Below are 24,015 nucleotides of genomic sequence, written 5' to 3'. Positions count from 1 at the left end.
CATGACAGCAGAGCTGTAGAGGGCTTCGTGTCCTGCCACAGGGCTAGTGATAGCTAAGATGCGGTAGGGGGAAGCTGTGGTCTTGGAAGGGAGAGCAGAGTCCTGGCTGGGGGTAGGAGAATTCTGTTCTGCCCACATCTGATGAATGTAGGGATCTCGTGACAGTGCAGGGATCCCTCTGCAGCCATGCTGTTATGGAAGTGAGTGAGCTGGGTAGAGCAGAAAATCCAGGGTAAGACTGCAAGGAGGATGATGAGCCCCTGGTTACAGGGAAGGCCGCCTCGCTGCTGAATGGCTCCTGCTCTCTCGATTATCTGAATACCTGATTAACCTAATAATCCGTGCCCTCCATGCTAGTCAGATAATGGAGAGTATGCAGTGTGTGTGTGTATATATATACATGTGTGTGATATTTTTAATGATTGTAATCTGAAGTGGATTTTTGTTTACAAATCCTGACCTATGACATTTACTAGCTCTTTGAAGCAAGGGCTGTCACGGTGTTTGCATGCTGCCTAATTCAATGAGGCCCAACCTGGTCATGGCCTCTAGCATTACCACGGTATAAAAGTTTAATAAGACACATTCTGATCTCTTTGAAGACTGGCAGTTTCTTTGCCTTCTATGGCATTTATCCAATTTTATTTATTTATTTATTTTTGCTGAAGGTTGGTATTCATAGCAGTGGGTTGTTTTGCTTATCACATAAAGAAATGGTGGTTTAAAAAGTGCTTGTTGCTTTCTAACTTTATTTTGCTTTTGCACACACATTACACTGTTTTACATATGGATTCAAATTGTGGTTACATAAAGCAGTAGATTCAGAGATTAATTTAGGATTGTACACACATCTTCAGTGGACATACTAATATATAATTATAATGTTAAACATGGGAATGTCTGTATACTTTTGGTTTGATGTTTTCTCAAAGAAGTTAAATGTCATGACTCATTTCAGTTTTTCAATATTATATAAAGAAAAGCCAATTTCATTATATGAAAACAACAACAACGCAGAGTTGTAGGCTTGAAACATTAAGCAGTCAGAAGCATGCAGAGTTGCAGACTACTAGTCCAGGTCCGTTTTGCCACGCAGCATTCTGGAGCAGAAGACCAACTATGGTGTAGTGGATAGACCAAACCTATTGCTCAGTTTTGAATGAATGTATCCAAAATTTGAAAAGATTTGTCCTAAACTAGTGCTATGAAGTCAGATGGATTATCATCATTCTTCAGATTTTTCCACCTTTGTTACAGCGGAAACTTTTTTCCTTGATAATGGGTGAGAACATTTGTTTTTGGATTCAGAGCTTCTACTTTAATTCAAGTAAAGGGAGAAAGTTATAATTTTTGTTGAGCAGCCACTGCTTTGCAATTTCTTCTTGTTCAGCTGAGCATTTCTTTCCTATGTGTATTGGATGAAGGAGGATGGGCAAGATGTGTGGAGGAGTAATTGCCTCATGCAATCTCTCTTGTACTTTTGCTTTGTGTGGTGCAAGATCTTCATTCATCAGTAGATCAATCATTGTTCACGTACAACAGCAATTGTTGATATGTCTCTTTGGGATGTGTCAAGTGCCACAGCAACTGGTTTCAATTGACCGAGGTCTTTGCTTCTTGGTAAATTCCTTAATTATTAATTATACTGTCCACTTTGTCTTCACGGTCTGCCTCATAATCACTCCTAATCCTGAAATAATGCAGCCAGTTTTTAATGTGTTTCCAGGCATGTCGTTTGACTGTTTCATCATGTGTCACCAGGAATTTGGGGTTTTACAGATGCTTGGCCTTTTAACTAGGCTACAGGCTGATGGTGATTACAGATTTTTATTTTTTTGTAAATCTACAACATTTACACCAAATGATTTGATGAAAGTCTTGTCCAAGTGGATTTAGCCATTGTGATGCACATCAGTACGTAACCCATATGTCTTGTTCCAAATCGCTTCCCATACTTTGCATCTTTTTCTGTGTCTGTCAAGTAGCTCTTTGCATCACAATCATGCAGTTCATTTGCTAATGCCTTGGCTTCTCTTGTCAGTGTCGCACAGTACTTTCCAGTCTTATTGCTTCCACTATCAACTATTTAACTGATGCAGAAACCACAGTATTCCCTATCTGCACACAGTTAGCTATCACCGGGTCATTGTGAACATTACTCCAGCTATCTTGTAATAATGTAACTGCTTTTTCATGTATTTCATTGAGTGTTTCCACACTCAAGTTGTCAGTAACTGCGTCTAACCGTTCATCTGCTACCTGCTTTCAGTTGAGTGCTTTGTAGCCTGGCCTGAGACAGCTGATCATTCCTTGAAAACAGAAAAGGTCAGTAACAGAAAAGGAAATATTACAGTGTGATAGAGTGCTGGGTGCTAGCAGATAAGCCAGCACTCTGATCGCTTTGGCACCCATTAATGTGGGGAAGCATGGGGGAGCTAAAGAATTAATTAGCACACCAGCTAAAGATTGATAAAAAGAGACAGGAAGGAAATGCTAAGGGGTGGGGGAGGGAGAGGAGAGGAACAGGGATTGCCATCAGTCTAGGCTCAGCTATCTCAGAGAAGTTGGATGTCTGCTCCTCTCAGACCCTGAGGTAAGGGATTAAGATACAAAGGACATTGTAAATAGCATTGCTGCATGGAACTGTAAAGGTATTGGTGGAGGGAACATAAACAAACTACATAATATTGCTACCTAACTGGCAGAGTCTGAGCAGGTTTCTGTGTTACCAGAGAGCAGGAGCGGAGCGTTTCCTGTTTTATTTATATAGCCGTAAAAATAGATAAATAAATGATTCCCCCACCCCCAAGTTTCTTTTGTTTCGGTTCTGAAAAAGATTTTTGTTTTTAAAATCACATATGGATATGTTTGAAAAGTGATACTTCACCCTCATTGTCTTTGGGCGACGTGGATCTGGCTTTCTTTTGATGTACTTGGCAATGGCAGTGTAGTAGTAGTTGTACTTTCATCCTCAGTCTGATTCTGATACTCGCATACGTTTCAGCCAAAGTCAGTGGTTCTGGTGTCTTTATTCTTTCAACTGCATTTTGCTATAACATTTCTTCATATTGTCTGCCTTTCCACACACTTTTCCTTTTAATTTCTGTATCTAAGACTCTTTTTGCCATCCTCATGAACTTTCTCAGAATAGCCATGAATTGGGTCAAGTGGGTCAATCCTGTTGGAATATTCTGACTTGAGTCCTCACTGAGTTCAGGTGAAGTAGTTGCACTCCAGCCAGCCAGATCAAGAGGCAGAGTACTAGACTGGGCAGTTTATCTCAAACAGAAACTGAAATTTCTGAATCTGGGAATTTCCCTTCTTAATTTGCTAAACGAACACATAATTTTCATTGCCGGACAAAGAAGGGGAATTCCCAGATTCAGAAGTTTTTCTTTGAGGTAGCAAAGATAATAGCATCAATCTAAAGTTGTATGCTATTTGTTTTATTTCCTTTAATTGAAATTACAGACTCTGTTACTGCAAAACTGTTATCAAATGGCTAAGTATTTTTCAGTAATTTTCATTAGTATATTCTAAGATTTTTTTCCTAGTTTAAATGAGTATTTACCAGCACACTGTCTTAAACTAGCTTTTCCTGGGAAATTGCCAACCCTGTATTTTTTTTTTTCTTCCAAATTTCATAATTGTGGATTGAGCAGGGGAATGATTGTGGCTGTGATCTGCCCCCATAAGCAGTTTTTTCACTGCATCTGTTACCTGAATGCCTAAACACTTACTACATAATGTACTTCTGTTACAGGTTGGCGATGAGCATCAAAGGAAACAGCATCGAGTACTAGCTGAACTTCATTACAGTAAAGCAGTAAAGCTTTTTCAACTCCTAAAGGATGCACCCTGTGAGCTCCTTCGTGTGCAGTTGGAAAGAGTAGCATTTGCAGAGTTTCAGATGGCAAGTAAGTTGGACTACAAATAAAGAATCTCTGTGGGAGAATCTCAAAAAAGAGTAAAATTGTTACTGAGACAAAGTGGGTAACGTAATATCTTTTGCTGGACCATCTTCTGTTGGTGAAGGAGACAAGCTTTCAAGCCCAGACCTGAAGGAAGACCTCTGTGTAAGCTCGAAAGTTTATCTCTTTCACCAATGGAAGATGGTCCAGTAAAAGATATTCCTTAACTACCTTTTCTTTCTAATATCCTGGGACAAACATGGCCACAACAACACTAAAATTGTTACTGTCCACTTCTCCATTTTTTTGAGAAAGTAATAATCTTCCACTGCTTTGGGACACAACCACATTCTGGGAAAGACCTATTTTAGTCCATTACCCACTTGTGAAATTTTCAAGCAAGCACCTTTGTGCTTTCTCCTATGTTGTCCCCACCCATTTGGGAGGCACTCCCCCATAAGTATTAGCCACCTTTTAAAATGCCTCCTTAGCAGTCTCCTCTTTCATAGAATCATCATAGAATATCAGGGTTGGAAGGGACCCCTGAAGGTCATCTAGTCCAACCCCCTGCTCGAAGCAGGACCAATTCCCAGTTAAATCATCCCAGCCAGGGCTTTGTCAAGCCTGACCTTAAAAACCTCTAAGGAAGGAGATTCTACCACCTCCCTAGGTAACGCATTCCAGTGTTTCACCACCCTCTTAGTGAAAAAGTTTTTCCTAATATCCAATCTAAACCTCCCCCACTGCAACTTGAGACCATTACTCCTCGTTCTGTCATCTGCTACCATTGAGAACAGTCTAGACCCATCCTCTTTGGAACCCCCTTTCAGGTAGTTGAAAGCAGCTATCAAATCCCCCCTCATTCTTCTCTTCTGCAGGCTAAACAATCCCAGCTCCCTCAGCCTCTCCTCATAAGTCATGTGTTCTAGACCCCTAATCATTTTTGTTGCCCTTCGCTGGACTCTCTCCAATTTATCCACATCCTTCTTGTAGTGTGGGGCCCAAAACTGGACACAGTACTCCAGATGAGGCCTCACCAATGTCGAATAGAGGGGAACGATCACGTCCCTCGATCTGCTCGCTATGCCCCTACTTATACATCCCAAAATGCCATTGGCCTTCTTGGCAACAAGGGCACACTGCTGACTCATATCCAGCTTCTCGTCCACTGTCACCCCTAGGTCCTTTTCCGCAGAACTGCTGCCTAGCCATTTGGTCCCTAGTCTGTAGCATTTCCACAATGCCTGCCCCAGAAAAAAACCAAAAACCCTCAATCTTGACAACAGCTAGGCTGCTGGAGTGCTGAGACCGCTGCCTGTCATGCTGACCAGTCTTGTTATATTGTGTACTTGTACTCCCCTGTCTGTATCCATCTGTTGTCTCTTGTCTTATACTTCGGACTGTAAGCTCCTTTGAGCAGGGGCTGTCTGTATTGTGTGTGTACAATGCCTGGGACCCTGGTTCATGACTAGGGCTCCTAGGCACCACAGTAATACAAATAGTAATACCTTTGTAAGACACTCTGAAATCCTTGCATGAAATTAGCTGTATTAGTCCAGAGCTCATGTCTTTCTAATTTTAGGTCAAAACAGTAGTGCTGGAAAACTAAAGACTCTGTTTGGGGCTCTAGACATATTGATAAAGACCCAGTGTGCATTCCAGCTGATCAGAAAGGAGCTCTTAGCTGAATGTGAACAGGTAAGCAAAAGGACAAGTGATCTGATTGTCTATTGCTTTGAACCTTGTGTAGTCACTTATACCTGTTCATTTGGGAATAAAATACTGGTTTTGAAATTGTAATTGAACTATTCTTTAAATATTAAGTTATTACAGTTCATCTTCAGGTTTTTGTTAAATTCTCTTCATTGTGTCTGGATAAGCATATATATGCCAGAAATACTCCTCTCTGACCAGTTCTAATTGATGTTTCCTTCTATGGGCACAAAGAGAAGGCAAAAGTTAAACTATCTTATGTTTTGAGGCTAAACCCATTCTAGAATCCTGTCAAGTTCTGCCTTGTCAGACAGCACCGGAATAGTTGGATATCTAAGTAGAACTGAAGTTCTGCATTAAAATGTTGAGGACAAAAATAGTATATGCAAACATCATTATATATTATTAGCGTGACATATTGTAACTCGGCCAGATGAATTCAAGTTTATAAGACAAGTTTTAATGTAATCCTAGTAATACTGGACGTAACTGTAGTTTTATTAAAGCTAATTGCCAAAATTTCAAAGAGAAATGTAGTTCTGAATTCTCATAGTTCTGCAGAGATTGATTAGGACCGATGTATTTCTGTATAATGGGACATGTTTTTCCTTTCCAGTAGTAGTAGTCGTCATCTATAGTACACTTATGGATCCCCTGAAGTCTCTGAGAGTTGCATGTACACTTCTTTTGAACAAGGCTGATATTTGTCCACTAAGATTCACCATGTCACTGAAGTGTTAAAAATTTGGAAGGTCATTTGCAGTTAAGCCCTATCACAGGGATCCTGATGGTAGCATAAGCAGCAATATTTACTTATTCAGAGATACGTTTGTCATGCTCAGATTGCCAGTGCCGTCTGATAACCAGTTACCAAAATCCATGCTTTCCCATTATTTTCATAACTAAATTTGATGGAGTACATAGAACATATTAAAGCAACTTTGAAAAATTTCACAGCCAGCCTTATGTAACTGGTGAACAATGCTGAATGCATCCGATGAAGTGAGCTGTAGTTCACGAAAGCTTATGCTCAAATAAATTTGTTAGTCTCTAAGGTGCCACAAGTATTCCTTTTCTTTTTGCGAATACAGACTAACACGGCTGCTACTCTGAAACCTGTCAGTGCTGATATAAGTTATTACCAAAACAATTTCCATAAACAGCATGGAATAATAGTTTTGACATTAACATTGTATATTTTAACAAGTGAATTAAATTGAAATTGTACTATTTGAACCTGATTTAAAAAATATAGTTTGCTAGCTGGGTGAGGTGAAATGCCTTTCTGTTTTTTAGATAAATGAGGATGTCAAAAGTAGTGATGAGAAGACACCACCTGGTGACTCCTCTTCTAACCTTAATAAAGATGAAGTAATAAAACTCCTCACTATATATGAATCTCGATTGTCATTCCTCCTCCTCCAATCAATTAAATTGCTAACATCAACAAAAAAGAAAATTGGGTAAGTTGAGACTTGTTAACCTTTGGTAAAATGCAAAATTACAATGTATATAATCCAGGATGCATCTATACATATTATATACACACAAGAAAATGCAATTGTATATGCAATTTGTATTTTTTGGAAAGATTGTGTGTAAATGATCAAGCTACATGTCAACTCTGACTTACTCTTCTGAGAATTTACTGTTTTGTGATTTGTGTAACTGAGGGAATGACCTAAAAAACTTGTCTGCTCCTTGTGTATGGGCAGCTTCTTGTATCTGTTATTTCCAAAGAGCTGTGTAAGATTTTGAGAAGAGAAAATAAAGGCCATAACAAAAAGAAAAATGATCAAAACTTTATATTGTCCCTGGTAGATTATGAAACATGGTGAAACAGACATTCCTTCTCTCTGTCTGCCCCTCATCCCGAGCTGTGTGTGTTTTGTGTGTGCAGGGGGGAGGGAGGGATGTGCATACACGTGTACAGAGATCATCTCTAACTTGCACAGCAATCAGTTGTTGGCAGGTAGCCTAAAATCTCTCTGACTTTGGCATCATCTTTCTATAGTGATATATTGTTTGTGCCGCAAGTTGGGTGGATGTGCTTTCCTTTGACATGGGTGGGTCTACCTTACGTTTCCACCTATGACCGAACGTTGCGAACAGACACTGGGAGACCCACTGCAAATTACTGAACTTAGCAGATGACTATGTAGTTTGAAGTATGACATTTAGGGTATGCTGAAGTTCCCACTATACCTAAAAAATTATGAAGTGATGTTTTTATGTGCAAATTTTGGGCTAATGCTTAGTAAGGTTGAACTGTAATATTTTCTAAAATACGTATTGGTGTGGCAACCTAAAGGATTATCTTTTTTTTGTGTAAGCATTTCCTTATGTTCTCAAACAGTATCTAACTGCTAGGATTTAATTCAAAACAAAAACATGGCCTCTTTCTTTTTTTCTTTTTCTTTTTGTGTTGACCTTCAAGGGCTCTCTTGAATAGAGTCATGGCAGTGTAATAATTGCCAACGCCAGTATCACTCCTCTTGGATGTAATTATATTTAATTTTTCCTAGGGGGACCCAGAAAATACATTTTATCTCATCAGCTGCAAATATGTGGTGACCCCATCAGCTGAGACTATGTAGATACTATGGCAGCTTGTAGAACATCAGAAATAGCATAAATAGCAAAAATCACCTTTTTGGAGTCATGTTTACAAAACCTTTTCTTCTAGCTAGTTCCAGGGTCATGTACATTGACAGTTTTTTTTTCTTTATTGCTGAATGCTGTATTAGCTGCACAGTTGGCATTAAGATCGAAGTACAGTTGTCTGTATTTTCACATTGGAATACAGTCGCTGGCCAGGTTTTAAGCAGCTGACGTACTATTATGTTGGATGCTGTTTGGCTAAATGCCATTTAGGGAAGCATCCATCCTCCTGTATACAAGGACCATAAAGCAGAGGGGGGAAAGAGGGGTGTGTGTGTGTGTGGAAGGACAAAAGACTAGAAAAGAGTCTGACTTTTTTTTTCTTGTGTAGCAGCAGTAAGGTGCCTTTAATTTTTAAAAAAGCTTCCACAGGGTGGCAGTGTAAATATACAAAATGCCAAGGACCAGAGTATAATCAATCTTTTTTTAAACAAATTGACATGTATGGTAATTGACTAACACTAGTAATTGTGTTGGTTTTGTGCGATCATACTTCATAGCCTTGAAGAGGGTGTGATGTCAGAGTAGAATATTTAGACTTTCTTTTCCCATCTACCGTTCTAATCACTAATATTCTGTTTAAATTAATAGGCTATACATGATACATACACTTCAATTTAATTATGTTATAGTGTGTAATTTTTCAAGGTCTGCAAAATAAAAGCAGAATGCTATTGTCATACAAACTTAATACAGCTAATGTGTGTCATTCAAAAACTGTAGAAGTGCATTGAGGGTAAGTTAAATTCACTTCTCTCTAACCGTTTTACATGTAATGTGCAAATAGTATATGCCCAGTTCATTTTCTGTCTATAGGGTTGGGGGAAATGCCTACCCTCCCCCATGCCTCCACAGCAATGGTTAGCTTGGTCAGAGTGGGAATTGAGTAATTCCTCTTGCTGATCCATGGTTATTGATGCAGTCATTCAAGGAGAATGCAGAAGGGAAATTTTTACCCCATCTTTGAAATTGCAGTGCTCAAGCCACAAAAGTTACAATCTGGCTATAAACCTGCATAAAAGCAAGACGTCTTTAAAAATTAAGTGCTTAAGCAGAACTGAATTTGGCTGTGTAAAATTGTAAGCAGGGGAATAGTAATTCAAAGTGATGTTTTGTCCCAGGCATTTTTGTAATTTATCCTGGCAATAGCTTGCATTTCAGTGGCTTTTTTTATTGTATACCTGTTCTCTGTGTTAAATAAACCTTCCACCGCTTTGTGCCAAATGTTATGAACTAATTGCTGCTTTGTTTCTTAGCAATTTTTGATGGATTTACAATTAAACCAACTAGTCACATATATTACCTGTAATATCAGTGGCAACATTGTTATTTTTCTGAGATTTTAAAAACTGGCTTTTGGAGTTTTATTTCCTAAAGTGGCATAAATGTACTGGAGAAGGGGAAGCCAGTTTAGGAATTCAGAGAGAAAGGTAATACAATTGAAGCGATGAGCCAGCAAAATTACCTTCGCATCAATGTTTTGAATGGATAAGTGGGGCAAGATGGCAGTTGTCAAGGCCAGAAAGGAGAAGGCTGCTGTAGCCAAGACACAAGATGACAAGGGACTAAATGACACATTTAGCTATGTATGGAGAGGAAAGGCAAGATCCTAAAGATGTTATGCAGGAAAAATCTGCAAGATTTAGACATTTCTTAGGTGTGAGGACCTAGAGAAAGGGCCAGGTCAAAGATGATGCCCAGATAACAGTGACAGGGAGAATGGTGGTGGTGCCCACGGTGACAGAGAAAACAGAAGGGCTTGTGTAGGGAAAGACTGAGTTTTGTGTTGGCCCCATTGAGCTTAAACTGGTGGCTCAATAGTCATGAAGAGCTGTCAGAAAGGCAGGCTGAGATTTCAATTTGGAGACCGGTATAGCATGGAGAAATAGCTCTGGGAGTTAACATAGAGATGGTACTTTGAAGTCATGTTTGTGCATATGCTGCCCAGAAACTGTAAAGAAAGATGACAGGGTGAGGCTCAGGGCCCCATAGGACTCTTTCTGAAAGCTGGAGTTAGGGGTGAGGTGGATACTTGGAATGAAACACTGAAGGAGTGATTAGAGAGGTAGTGGGAGAACCAGGAGTCATGGAATCCCAGGGACAAGAAGATTTTTGATGGGTAGTCACTGTTTTAATCAGTATTTGCACAATGTAATTGTTTATGCTTTGATACAATGTAATAGTTCAGGATACCTATGGTTCCTTTTTCAGTGGCAGTAATGAAGAGGAGGAAGTTCTTAAGACCAACAAGCAAGTTTACTCCCTTTTATTGCGTGCAACTGCCAACAAAAGTGTGACTCTGCTAGCAAGAATAGAAGTCATTTTAAATTTGCTGGAGCAGCTGACTCAACAGTGAAGCTGATAAGACAGGAATTCGGTGACTTGCTAAATATAAAACTGCTACAGATTGCAGAAATATCAGTGCCTTGTTAAACATGGGGTCAGTAGCTTTGTCCCATGTGGTGCTTAGTTTTATTGAAGTTGAGGTAAGCATTGCCTATTTATAACATAGTACAGCTGGGAAAGAACAGGAGATCATTGCTATCCCATGACAACTCCATTATGATTTGGTTATTAATGTTTTTACATTTGTGAAGTGCTAAAATGGAAATCTATAGGTAAAACTTCCAATCTTTTACATTTAAGAAATACAGTTGATTTCTCTGAAAAGCCGTGGGCTTTGCAGTGATGCAAAATAAAATATTTAGCATAAAAATGTAATCTGTTACAGTTGGATCAGTTTGATATTTTTGTATAAAATGTTATTTCATAAGCAAAGCGGTATTGGAACACTTTTTCCAGTAATGTTAACTGAAACTGTATAAAGAAATTTCCCTTATATGCAAACATATTTCCTTTTTAACTACAGTTAATACCATGCACAAATATAAATGTGTGCCTTTTTAGCTTCAATACAAGACTTTCCATGGATATTAGCCTTTGCTGGAATGTCATTTTCACCACAGAGTGAAATGGAGTTAGCTGTATTTTGATTTTTTTATCAGGAATAGTATTATCCTCTCTTCAAACTTGAAACTGTGAATAAATAATAAAGCATATTTTAAATAAATTTTATTTATTAAAACTAGAACATACAAATCTAAGTGATTTTTTTTTTTAATTTTTGCTATCATTTAATGTTTCTGTCCAAGAGACACAAACTGCCCAATCACATTGAAAACAGGTTTAAAAACCACAGGCCTCGTTTTCATATGTGCTGAGCATCCACAGCTCTAATTAATTTCACTCGGAAATCTGAAAATCAGGCTTTAGTCTCATCTCAATATGTTAGCTACATGTTTTAAGTCCTATCTCTCCCCAAGTGTCAGTGAGGAATTCAGAAGCATGAGATATGAAGTCTTTTTACTAGTGTTGCTCTAAAAATTAGAAGTATTACAACTATGTATGTACAACAATGATCTGTCATCTGATTTGTCAGAAGTTCTTAAATGCAAGTTTTTATTTTGGTGAATAGCTATCCTGTTCCTAACTCTCCTGAATCAAAATAGGATTGAAGCCACAAGTTAAACAGTACTATATATGTGTTCGTCATTAATCTAGATTCCCTGCAATCTATCTACTAGTGGTGTTAGTCTTGGGCAGCACCTTCCATTACTATTTTTAATTGTCTGCTCCATATTCACATCAAGCAAGAAATTGTGTCTGAAGTTGTTTAGAAATTCTCTGAATACTAGTGCAAAATCAAAGCAGTGTTTTGTGCTTAAGACTGATACATATTTCATTGCCTTTCTTTTGAGAACTGGGGAGGGTAAGGGAGAGAGTTGAACAGTATTTATTCTGGAAGATCCTATATTAGGGGGGGAAAAAAGTAGGTCTCATCATGAAATCCTGATTATCATCATGTTAGATTGTAGTTCTACTCTGAAAAGTGATATGAAAAGCCATATAATTTTTTAGAGTATCTCGCTGCTTTTAATATTAAATTTGCTCATATTATGAATAAGACATTTGTTTTCATCAGCCCTGCAAACCTGACCTGGACTCAGCAGGTCAAGGTAGATCTTTTTCATTAGACATCAGGACCCATCAATTGAACAAACCAAATGTATCACCAAGGGAACATCCTTTTACAGCCTCCTTGTCTTCAAATCATACCTATTATTATGCAGCCACCCAAGTGGTTCTGGAATTGTCATGGCTCACTTTGGACCTTGCCATTTAATCAGAGGTGCATGCATATGAATAATATGTTGAATCTAGATTTCTGCTAGGATGGCCATACAATTGCTTGGAAAGTATCAACTGAGGACGATTAGCAACGTCAGTGTTTTGTTTTGTTTTTTTTTAATTTTCCTGTTTACATCAAAAGCAAACATCTGTGAAGTAAGAAAGGGTAAGATTCTTCTGGAGTTTTTGTTTGTTTTCTTTTTTAAGAGCTATAGTTAGAGAGCCAAAAAGTAAACTAGGAGACTAAAGACTTCTAATCTAATCCTTTGAGTTTGCTTCCCTATAAAAATGGTAACTTCTGAAGTTTCTTAATGGCTAATCATGATACAATTCCACACTGCAGTGGAAACTAGATTGGAAAACAGAAGTTCTTCTTTGACGTGTTCACCAGGCATTTGTGGTTAGCAAGCTACAACTTTTTCCTCAAGCATGAAAACTCATCTTCTGTGAAGTGCTGGGAAACAACTTTGTCTTGCTGCAGTCAGAGTTTGGAATAATAATCCCATTGATATACATAACCTCATCTGTTAACATCCCTATTCTGTGGGCGTCATCGTGACTTGCTCACTGCCTCACCTTTTGGATATCTAATCTTTCATGATCCTATCTTTAATACTGAATAGCTGATAAGAGAGAAAAAAAAAACCCACATAGCTATCATTTCATCTGTGTACAATCTCTAACTATGCAAATAAATGCATAGTAATATGAACAAGCTTTTCTTTGGCTCCTCAACTGGTGCTGATACTGGAATGCCAGGAAATGCACTCACAACCATCCATTGATGACCAAGTATAAAACTTTGAAACTAACGGCCAGTTGTCGTTGGTTATTGCATTGGTCTTTAACTGCTAGAAGCCCAATCTAGTACTGTAAACTAATGCAATTTTTAAAAAGTTTTAAATATTTGCAGAATTTATAAGAGCAGGGTCAGGTATTTTCAGCTATTTGTGATTTTTGACTATCTCAACTGGAATTTCAGCAGGGCATCAGGATTTAAATCCACCCCCCAGTACTTGTGCAATAGTTGCTACAACTGGTTGAGATCTCATTTTTAAGCCTTGATCTGCAAGGCAGCATGGTACACTCTAACACGAGGCCATTAATTCAGTACTAATTTGGGTCCTGATCCAACAAAAAAATTATGCATAAATAGCATCCCTAGGAGTTCACAGGTATGAAGTTATTCATGTGTGTAAGTCTTTGCAGGATCAGGACCTCCACCATAACAGTACTAACTGCTGAATCATAAGCACCAGCTCCTCCACATGTTCCCAGGAAGTCTCCTATCCAGGTGTGACCCACCCTGACCCTGTTTAGCTTGCACCAGCTAATTAGAACATAGCACAGTGGATATGGCCATATGAGTCCTCTACGTGAAGATGTTAAATCCATAAAGCCAGCCCATTCCCTTCCTAATGCATGTTCTAACAATGTTTGATGAGGCAATGTTTCTTTTGGGGTTTACGCCTTCACCGATGTGTCTGTCACAGTTTGAGGGGTAACTGCACATATATTCCCCTTCCATTATCCACTCCACGAGTGCCCAGTCGGGTTTCAGGAGTCCAGCCATCACCTGTCTCTTGGCAGGGATTTGTGTCCTACTCCTTTCTGGCCAGAGGTTTTTAAGGCTGCACATTTCCTGCTGTACATTGTGATATCCCAGCAAGCCAGTTTGTCTAATGACAGCAGCTAAGCTGTGCTTTCTCTGAGGACAATGACATTTGTATCAATAATCCTTACTGCTTTCTCAGCAAGCATGTTTATTCTTAAGGCAAAAGCATTAGAGGGAAAACCTATTTGAAAAAAAGTTCCTATACACTTACTAATAAACATCAGAAATTGCCCATCAGTCTTTCAGACCTTGGTAGGCCAATGCCTTCCAACTCTTCTCTCCAGGTTGGGGGTTTCCCTAGGACCAACTCCTGTCTGTTTGTTGAATCAAAAGGAAGACCTCATGTCATTTAGTTCATCCTTTTATACCATAAGCCCTTTCTTTGATTCGTAGTGTCTGGAACACCCAGCCTGAATGAGTACATGCAAACCATTCCAGCAGGTGGTTTTGCTCTAGATCCGTTTACAATCCCAGGGCATTCACACCTACCCCCACACACTGTTTTCAGTTCTCGGAGGAGTTGTGGTAACCCTCCCTCATGAAGTAGAACACAGTTCATACAGAAAACATTAACGAATATAATACAGTGGTTCCAAGAGATAATGTGCAGGGTTGCAATATGTGTCACAATATCCCTAATGATTGTTGTTGTTTTTTTCCCTTCAAATTACAAAATGCGGTATGGCTAACCTGAACCAGTCGAAAGTCAGGCAGCTACAAAATCATGCATTAAAAGAATAACTGTTTTTGTCTTCTAGTTTTTGTGTATTTAGGGTTCATGTTTGCAAGCTGTTCTCTGAACCCATGAAAGGTAGAAACTTAGGCCTTGTCTACATTACAGGGGAAATTCGATCTCCGCTACACAATTTGAGTTAGGTGAATAGCGTAACTCAAATCGACGTAGCTTAGATCTACTTACTGCGGGGTCCACACTATGCAATGTCGACAGGAGAGCGTCTCCCATCGATAACGCGTAGTGTGGACCCCACAGTAAGTAGGGTCCTCAGTCAGGTGGAATACAGGAGTCAATGGGAGAGTGATCTGCGGTCGATTTAGCAGGTCTTCACTAGACCTGCTAAATCAGGGGTGGGCAAACTATGGCCCAGCCATTTTAAGCCGGCCCTCGAGCTCCCGCTGGGGAGCAGGGTTGGGGGCCGCTCCATGCGCCTCCCGGAAGCAGTGGCATGGCCCCCCCTCCAGCTCCGACACACTCCAATGGCCCCCTCAGATGCTCCAATGGAAGCTGCAGGGGTGGTGCCTGTGGACAGGGCGGTGCCTGTGGATGGGGGCAGTGTGCAGAGCCACCTGGCCATGCCTCCGCATAGGAGCTGGAGAAGGGAGCTGCTTCTGGGAGCCACTTGAGGTAAGTGCCGCCCGGAACCTGCACCCATGCCTCAACCCCACTGCCCCAGGCCTGATCCCCCTCCTGCCCTCCAAATCCCTCAATCCCAGCCCGGAGCACCCTCCTGCTACTCAAACCCCTCATCCCCAGCCCCATCCCAGAGCCTGCACTCACAGCCAGAGTCTGCACCCCTTCCTGCACCCCAATCCACTGCCCCAGCCCTGCTCCCCCTCCCGCCCTCAGTCCCAGCCCAGAGCACCCTCCTACACCCCAAACTCCTCATCCCCATCCCCACCCCAGAGCCCCCACCCCCAGCTGGAGCCCTCATTCCCCCCCTGCACCCCACTCCCCTACCCCAGCCCAGAGCCCCCTCCCACACCCTGAACTCCTCATTTCTAGCCCCACCCTGGAGCCTGCACCCCCAACCACAGCCCTCAACCCCTCCCGCACCCAACCCTAAGTTTGTGAGCATTCATGGCCTGCCATACAATTTCTATTCCCAGATGTGGCCCTCAGGCCAAAAAGTTTGCCCACTCCTGCGCTAAATCGACCACCACTGGTCAATCCCTCAGTAACTGTAGACAATCCCTTACTTTAAATGAAAGCTGAGTGTCTTAAGTATAACATGACTCTAGGAACTCGGCCTTTAAGAAAAGCACCAAATACGATATTCATGTTAAAACAGTGAGCATTGGCAACACTGCAAAATTCTCCTTTGTTCCTTGAAGTGGACACTTATTCCTTTATTTTTCTGTGTATCCAGACATGCACAAAGGCACCAGTGTCATGCTGCGATTCCATGTTGCTATTTTGGCTAGAGCTGGGCCACTTCAGAGTGTTCTGTGATTGTAGTTCTCATGAAGCCAGTACCAACTGCCACAAAAGAAGTAAATATTAAATCTCTAACTCCCCGTATCACCTTTTCTTTCCTGGAGAATAATGTTGCAGGCTGTCCGCTAAAGCACCTTTCTACATCTAGCATCTTTAGATACTTGAATTCTTTTAAATCAGAATTAATAACACTTGAAATTAAAGCCAGGCTGACTGCTTGCTGTGCTCAGATTTTGTTTGCTGTAAACAAGGAAGCTGGGCAACAGCCGAGGAACCGATTTTTGGCTGACTCTTGTTAGCCCCCATAAATGAAAATTGGAATGACAACCCCCATCAGTTGTACCTTAGAACCCCCAAAACTTGAAGGTCACTTTGCCATAAGATGTCAGTTGGAACAGGAGCAAGCCCAAATTGTTCTGCGGCGTTTGGGGTTTTTCAGAAGCGGGTGTTGGCCACTCTTTGGGCACGGAGAGATGAATGAAACTTGGAGCAAAGCACTATGCATGTGGCTCGATGCCTCTAGAAAAAGCGCCTGTGACTTTTTCTCCTTGTTGTTTATCGCAATAGCAGATGACGTGGTTAGGTTACCTGTTGTTGTCAGACCAGGTTACTGCAATGGGGCCTGTGTTTCATCTCGTTACCACTCTTCCCCCAAGTGAGGTTAGTGGAATCCATCACTAACCCAACTGCCATTCCAAGGTATGGGTCTCTATTTTTGTCATTTTAATTAAATTAGTACGTCCTGTGAGCATTCTCCCTTAGTAAATTATAGATGGCTGTTGCAGGAATATAAACATAACTTAAGCCATGTATTTTTGCCTGTTGGGATAGGGACCAACTTCCTCCATCAAGGTCTGATTCACGTGGTTTATGTGGACACTGTTGGTCATGTGGACCAGTCATTGTAAAAACAGCTGAATGGCTATAGTACCTATAACTCTGTTCTCTGTGTTTTATAAGCAGCAATTCACTCTCTTGTCTTCTCACAGTTAGGCATCTGAGCAAAATTACACAGCAGGGACTGTCAGGACACAAGCCAGAACGCTAAATAACCTGGGTGATGTACCTTGTCTTTTGCTCTGTAGTGAGGTGGCCAGGCAGCTCATCTCTTGTCTGAGGCTTAGGAACAGCTACTAATGGACTGGTAGCTGGGTAGTATGGTCTTGGTGCAATTCAAAGTACAGACTTAGGGAAGTTAAGTGAAACATTTCTCCTCTGTGAAATAATAAGCATTTTTTATGAGGAACCTCCACATTGATACCTGGTCTCTCAGACTCCCTTGTCACGCCGTTTCTGTACTTTATTTCTAAAATACAGTTCAAACGCCATCTAATGGGGAATATGTTCAAGCAGTGCTCCAGCTAGGCGACAATTCTAGGACATGAACTGCTCTCACCAAGCTGAACTCAAATTAACCAGCATTAGCTCAGTTTTTAGATGCCTTCCCATTAATAGATACAGAAATATTTTAACTCTTTCAATGCCTGAGATTTTATGAATACACGGGGGCGGGGCGGCGGTGGGAACCAAATGTTCTCGGCTTAGGCTAAGTAAATTTTCCCTCGTAACTCACCCAGTGCTCCAAAAAAGTGCCAGAAACCAAGCATGTATAAACCCCTGAGCTGTTGATCCAGTGTACTTCACAAGTACAACCCAAGTTCTGACCTAAACAGAGCAGAAACTAATCTTATTGTACTAAGTATTGCAGGGGGTCGGAGGGAAGGTGGGAGGAAGGGTGACAGGTGTATTAAGCATCTTTTTTCAACACATAGGGGCTAAATTTTCATAATTGGCCTCTAATTTGAAATGCCTAAATGAATAAAGACGTGTTATTTACCCCTTTACAAAACACACGAACCAGAGGTCACCCAATAAAATTATAAGCAGCAGGTTTAAACCAAAAGGCAGTATTTCTTTACACAATGCACAATCTGTGGAACTCGTTGCCAGGAAATGTTGTGGAGGCCCAAAGTATAACTGGATACAAATAATAATTGGATAAGTTTCTGAAGGATAGGGCCTTCAATGGCTATTAGTCAGGATGGCCAGGGCTGCAACTCTATACTCTGCTGTCCTGAAATTCCAACTGCTAGAATCTGGGACAGGATGACTCGATAAATTACCCTGTTCTGTTTACTCCTCTGAAGCATCTGGCACCAGTCATTGTTGGAAGTCGGGATACTGGACTAGGTGGACCATTGGTCTGATCTAGTATCGCCGACCTTATGTTTTTATGAGTTACAGAAAAAGGCAGGAGAAAAATGGGGAAAAATGGAAGTCAATAAAAAAAATCCTGCCTGGAGTAAAAGCAAGGGCTAATGGAGTACGACTACTGCAACTCAGTAACGATGCCTCTTTCTGAGCAGTTTCCAGCAGTCTTAGAGCAGGGGGTGACGGCATTAATACTTAAGGAGGCCTCTGTGCGGTAGTGGTGTGGTTTGTGGTATTTCTAACGTAAATATAATTTAATGTTTGTGAAGCACAGACAGATTCTTGCAGAAAGCACTACAGGACTGGCCCTGTAATGCGGACCCAGCAGCCTCTGGAGTGAAGAGACGCTGCAGCAGGGTTGCATGGAAAGGCAGCTAGTAAATGACCTCTCCCATCCCACACAGCCAGGCTTTTAGGAGTATACAGCCTCAGCAGTTCCAAATATCTCAATAAGTGCTTCATTGTTGTTAATTAGTAATAGCCCTGAACCTTGTCCCCAATACAGGAATGGTACCAGTCTGAGAAGCACCAGCCTCTACTTTAGAGGGATCCCTGTCACTTACTTTCACACCCAAGAGCACACCTGTCAAGTTTGGTAATTCTGTGAGAGCTCTGGGGAAGACAGTGATGTGGTTATCAGCTGGGAGACGGAATTCGCCCTTGGATTAGCTTTCATGGCTGTGGAAGACCAGAGGTGGGGTGAGGTGCTTCTGTGCCCCAGAAGCTGAGAAGGCAAGTTTGGCTGGATTGATCCCTTTGAAACTAAAAAAAAAAATAGCTGAAGTGCTTCATGTTAGACTGGTGGGAGGTTTTATGAAGACAAAAAGGTGTGATTTCCTCTTACCTGGACAGAATAGGATTCAATAACAACAGAAATCTCCATTGCTGAGATCTCACCCGAGGACAAGTTTGTTAGACCACCCCTAGCTGGGACTTGTAAGCCAGCAGAGTCTGCTGGAAGAGAGGCTAATCCATCTGCTGCAGTACTTCTTCCCTTAGTGGTGACCAGATGATCCATGTGCTTCATGCACATCTGAGCGTGCCCTGCTAGTGCCATGTTACTGACTTGCAACATCGACCCTGTCAGACCATGCACCCGCAAACAGGCCTTCAAATAAGCATTCGCAAAATACTTTTCAGCAAAAGCTAAAGTGTGCTGACCAGCCCTTGATAAAGTTCCAGACCACCCAGTTCCCTTGTTTTAGGCACCACTGTCATGACACTATAAACACAAGGTTACAACCATGTTAAGAAATCCCAGAAACTAGGAGGAGAGTGCATCATCCCCCACTAGTCCTACGGGGAGCAAGATAACGTAGCCCCAGACTGCTGTCTTCCCATGGGGTCCTCCCTCCAATGCTGGGGCCTCAGAGCAGCTGCTGATCGCAGCAGCCCTGATAAGCAAGGCCAGGGCTACATAACTCGTAAAAGGTGCAGGGCCTCCATGCTGATGACCCCTGGCCTGCTGATTTCCTGTGGTCCACAGGGCTTGGAGGTCAACCCTAGGGCTTGAACAATGGGGAGAGCAAATCCCCTAACAGAATGACTGAGGACAAACTTCCTTGAGGAGAATCTGGTAGTGTTTACATCCCTGGGTTTTCTTGCAGGAAGGTGTAATTGAGTCCTAAGTTACTTGCCAATAGACAATTAAAGGGCTATTTTGTAAATTATTAGGTGCTTGTTGTCTTTGGAGTATAAGATCCTCAAGAACAGAACCTGTTTCAGTTTTATTCATTGTCTTTTTAAAAGGTATCCTGCAACAAACATCATGCAGTAGCATTAATAACTGTAGTATACAGGATGCAACTTTAAGTGATTCAATCAGTATTTCCTGTTTATCAGCAAGCAATGGATGATGTTTCTGGACTACACTTCCCCTACTTCTTTTATACCATTGTGTACGCTAAATATGTTACTCAGATTGGATTATAGATGTTGGTGTCTGCCAGAAAGACAAATAGTTTAAAAGAGGGGTCTAAATTTAGTAACTGGCAAATAGTTGAATTCATCTTATACTAATGCTGTCGAGGGAATAAACGCAACCATCAGAGAAACTTATGCTCATCTCTCTATTCCCAGTCGATTTTTCTGCCTTTTCCCCCCTTGAACAGTAAGTTTCATATAAATCTGCTTTCAGATGTCTGACATATTTCACACTACGAACGTGCTGAAAGTTTAAAGCTTTCTGAGTGGTATACTGCAGGGAACCTGAGCAGATTTCCAAATCCTCAAGCAGCAGTAGTTTTATTTTTGAAAGAAGGAACGAGCTGAACTGCATATTTTCTACGGCATAATAATATTACATAGTTGAATCTGAACGCTATACAGCTTGGCTTAGTGTACACTCAATCATGCTAGAGAGAATTGTGACAGAGAAGGTCAACAATTGTTTTCTAATCATTCTCTTCCACTTTTCCTTTGGGACATGTCTATACACAGTCTTGCACCTACATCCAAAGAGCACAGCAACACCAGAGAGTTTTAGCAGATTTTTATGATGAAGTTCTGCTACCAGCATTGACCACTATTCTTGAGAAGAGTAATTAAAGATTTCACCTTGTGAGGATTTTCAATGCACTTAAGCAAAAACTGATACAAAGTAATTCCCTCAGCTGTTATACTTCTGCAAGTCTATCTCAGACTAAGGAGTCAAGCTACTATGGACCCTGTGACAGGGTCAGGCCAGACGGCATGCTGCTGGAAGACTGAGAAGTACAAGCATTATCAGACATCAGGAGGAAGGTCCTGTGGTGAGAATAAAGAAGGTGTTGGGAGGAGGCCATGGGGAAGTACCCCAGGGAGATGCAGCTGTTACAGGAGCCACTGTAGACAGCTGCAATCCACAAGGCCCTAGGCTGGAACCCAGAGTAGAGGGCGGGCCCAGGTTCCCCTCATCCCCTCCCCCAACTCCCTACTTGATACCAGAGGAGTTGAACTAGACTGTGGGTTCCACCAGAGGTGAAGGTCTCTGGCCTGTTCCCTGATCCACTAGGTGGATCAGCAGAGACTGTGGGGATTGTTGTTCTTCCTTTCCCCATGCTGGCCAGTGATGAGGCTAACTGAGTGAACGGCAGATTTGAGCCACGAAAGTGGCCAAACTGAGGGTTGCCGTGAACCTCTGAGGCGAGCAAATCCGTCAATAAGCGCAGGACCCACCAAGGCGGAGGAGGAACTTTGTCACAACCCTTATATGTTTACTGGGCTGAGTCATAGTGACATACATACGTACAACGTCCATTGACCCAAATGAATTGTAGAGCAGAATTGGAATCTGATTTTTAACTACTATTTTGGGTAAGGAATTTCTTGTTTAAATAATGTCATTCAGTTCAGACACTTTGAATTAAATCAACAGAAACATAAATCAAATGAGACATTTATGTGGTGTGCTGTGATGTCATGTCCCCTTACCCGCATTAAAGATTAATTACTTAAATCTTAATCATGAGGATTATAATTGGGCACATCTTGATTTAAATTTTCTTTGAAAAAGAATGTATGTTAACATCAGCTGAAAGTACCTATAGTGCTAAATTTTCTCCTGCCTCAGATAAACTATAAACCCTATCTAACATGGACAACTATATAACCACAGGAGTATCTTTATAATGTTTCTTCATTAACACTAATAAACTAGTATTTCTTATTACAAATAAACCTCCTTTCTTTGAAGGACAGAAACCAAAAAATTTAGATCTGGTGACATAGGAGTCGAAAAGTACAGCATGAAAATTGTATATAGTAGCACGGATTATTCTACTTTTAGCTCCATGACTGCTACAATTTTTGCAATATTTATATAAATGCTTCATAATATTTTACTACCATGCTCTCCAACCATTATCTAAGCAAATGTTTGTGCTTATTGAGGTAAATAGGCAACAGAATTGCAAAGCAACCTTCACAACAGATTGTTTTTATTGTAATTACAGTTATTTACCATGATCTGTTTTAAACCCCAAAATGTGCTCACAAACAACGTGACATTGAAGCCATAGCATAAAACGCTGTTTTATATGCTATCGGCTACCCAATGTGGTTTTGTGTGTGCACACGCGCAAGTAAGTCCAATACTAGCCTTTCACAACTTGTAAACAACTGACTTTCAAGGACTTTAATGGATACCGAATTATCCATACTCCAGCCCTGGTTGAAATTAAAGGGAAAAAAACCTAACTTGTTTCATGCTACCTATGTGGCCAATTTCTGCTTTCAGCTACTAAAGTGCAGCTCTTATTATTTCCAATGAGAGTGTGCGTATGAGGGTGGAATCTGACCCGTGAAGTTTTAGATGCAGCCGTTCTTGAGTATTGAAGAAAGAGGCAATTTAGAATATAAAAGTGTCCTCTATAAACCTGACCACTGACTGAATGAAACAATTTCACTTATTCCAAGTCACTCTGAGCCATATTTTTGAAAGATATTATGCCATAATGTAAAAGTATATCTTGAATATGAAAAATAGCAGATATAACACTACCCAAATACTTGTTTAATAATCTGATTTCTTAAACATGCTGGGTGGTATTAGTTACTGACTTCTTACATTTTGGACTTCTGCTGGCTGACGTATGGTGAAAATCACGGTCTTTTCTTAATGACCATTATTACAGTGGGTCATCAAAATTAGCCATATATTTGATCTGGACTGATCAATCTAGCTTTTCCATTCCCACCACACAGTGCTGTTAGCAGATGGATAGTCAAGGAAGGCTTGAATGATAAGGCAGAGAGCATGGCTTTTTAAAAAAAATCCAAATGAATGTTAGTATCGCAGTTAAACACTGATGAATTGTCTTAAATTTCTGGAGGACTATTACAGCAACATGTGTGGTGCTTCTACTCAGGTAAATGGCAATTCTACAGGTGAAGGGCTTTTTTGATACCAGCAGCGAGATCTTGGGGAGTAGGGTTCTCTGCGGTGCAGCTCACTGGGATTCCTTCAGCTTCCATTGCTTCAGCTGTTGTTGGACCTATAGCAGCAAACTGAAATGACAAATAACATTTCTACTCTAATATGATCAGATGTGGTATTAGCATCAGCTCTTGCTACATTACCTCAGTGTCTTCTGTCATTCTGCCCTGCCTCTAATCAAACTTAATGAACACGACCAAATTTAGCTGCTTTGTAATGACTTAGTAAAGCTTATGGCTTAGTTCACTGGTCCAAACAGTTAAAAATCCTATTGTTTTCATACTCAAAGAAGATAGATTCGAACATGCATCAGCCTTGTCAGTGCCAATTCAAGCAGGCACTTATTCTTGGCTTATAATAATCATGAGAAAATCAAATTCTATCCAAAGGAGGAAATGGATTGGGGAAGTCAGAAAAAAACACCTCCTTCTCAGGAAAAATGTCCCTGCAAAGGCTACATCACCCTAATTCATGTTAGATGATCCTGTTGCAGGTGCTTGGCTTACCAGTAAGATGCAACAAGTCAGTATCAGTCAATCAGAGGGAAGAAGGACAAGGCTGATTGTAGTAATGTTGGGTAGTTATACAGGAATGCAATGTGTACAGATTGCTGCTTCTGAATCATTTA

At 40.8% G+C, this 24,015-nt stretch overlaps 2 protein-coding genes and 1 long non-coding RNA gene across 11 annotated transcripts in view; 2 read left to right on the top strand and 1 right to left on the bottom strand.

Moving 5' to 3' along the window:
• EDRF1 (erythroid differentiation regulatory factor 1) overlaps positions 1-12,078 on the top strand; it is a 49,577-nt gene extending 37,499 nt beyond the window's left edge. For 2 of the 3 annotated variants that reach the window (XM_077822925.1, XM_077822924.1), the window contains 4 exons: positions 3,764-3,917; positions 5,494-5,609; positions 6,921-7,087; positions 10,497-12,075. In XM_077822925.1, the coding sequence (XP_077679051.1) occupies positions 3,764-3,917; positions 5,494-5,609; positions 6,921-7,087; positions 10,497-10,641 (582 nt within the window). In that variant the 3' untranslated portion in view covers positions 10,642-12,075. Of the gene's footprint in view, positions 1-3,763; positions 3,918-5,493; positions 5,610-6,920; positions 7,088-10,496 lie in introns of all 3 variants that reach the window. The other variant, XM_077822926.1, reaches the window with a different exon arrangement.
• A 4,143-nt stretch (positions 12,079-16,221) lies between these two features.
• On the top strand, positions 16,222-22,166 carry LOC144268251 (uncharacterized). Its single transcript, XR_013346717.1, has 3 exons — positions 16,222-16,317; positions 18,978-19,204; positions 20,912-22,166. It is a non-coding gene; the product is annotated as an uncharacterized LOC144268251 (long non-coding RNA).
• A 202-nt stretch (positions 22,167-22,368) lies between these two features.
• Positions 22,369-24,015, bottom strand: part of UROS (uroporphyrinogen III synthase) — a 36,967-nt gene continuing 35,320 nt past the window's right edge. For all 7 annotated transcript variants that reach the window (XM_077822912.1, XM_077822913.1, XM_077822916.1 and 4 more), the window contains one exon: positions 22,369-23,458. In XM_077822912.1, coding sequence (XP_077679038.1) covers positions 23,333-23,458 — 126 coding nt within the window. In that variant the 3' untranslated portion in view covers positions 22,369-23,332. The remainder of the gene's footprint in view (positions 23,459-24,015) is intronic.

This window comes from Eretmochelys imbricata, chromosome 7, assembly GCF_965152235.1.
Source record: "Eretmochelys imbricata isolate rEreImb1 chromosome 7, rEreImb1.hap1, whole genome shotgun sequence".
Lineage (NCBI taxonomy): Eukaryota > Metazoa > Chordata > Testudines > Cheloniidae > Eretmochelys > Eretmochelys imbricata.
The sequence above is the reverse complement of the archived record's forward strand: the minus strand, read 5'-3'. Positions and strand labels throughout refer to the sequence as shown.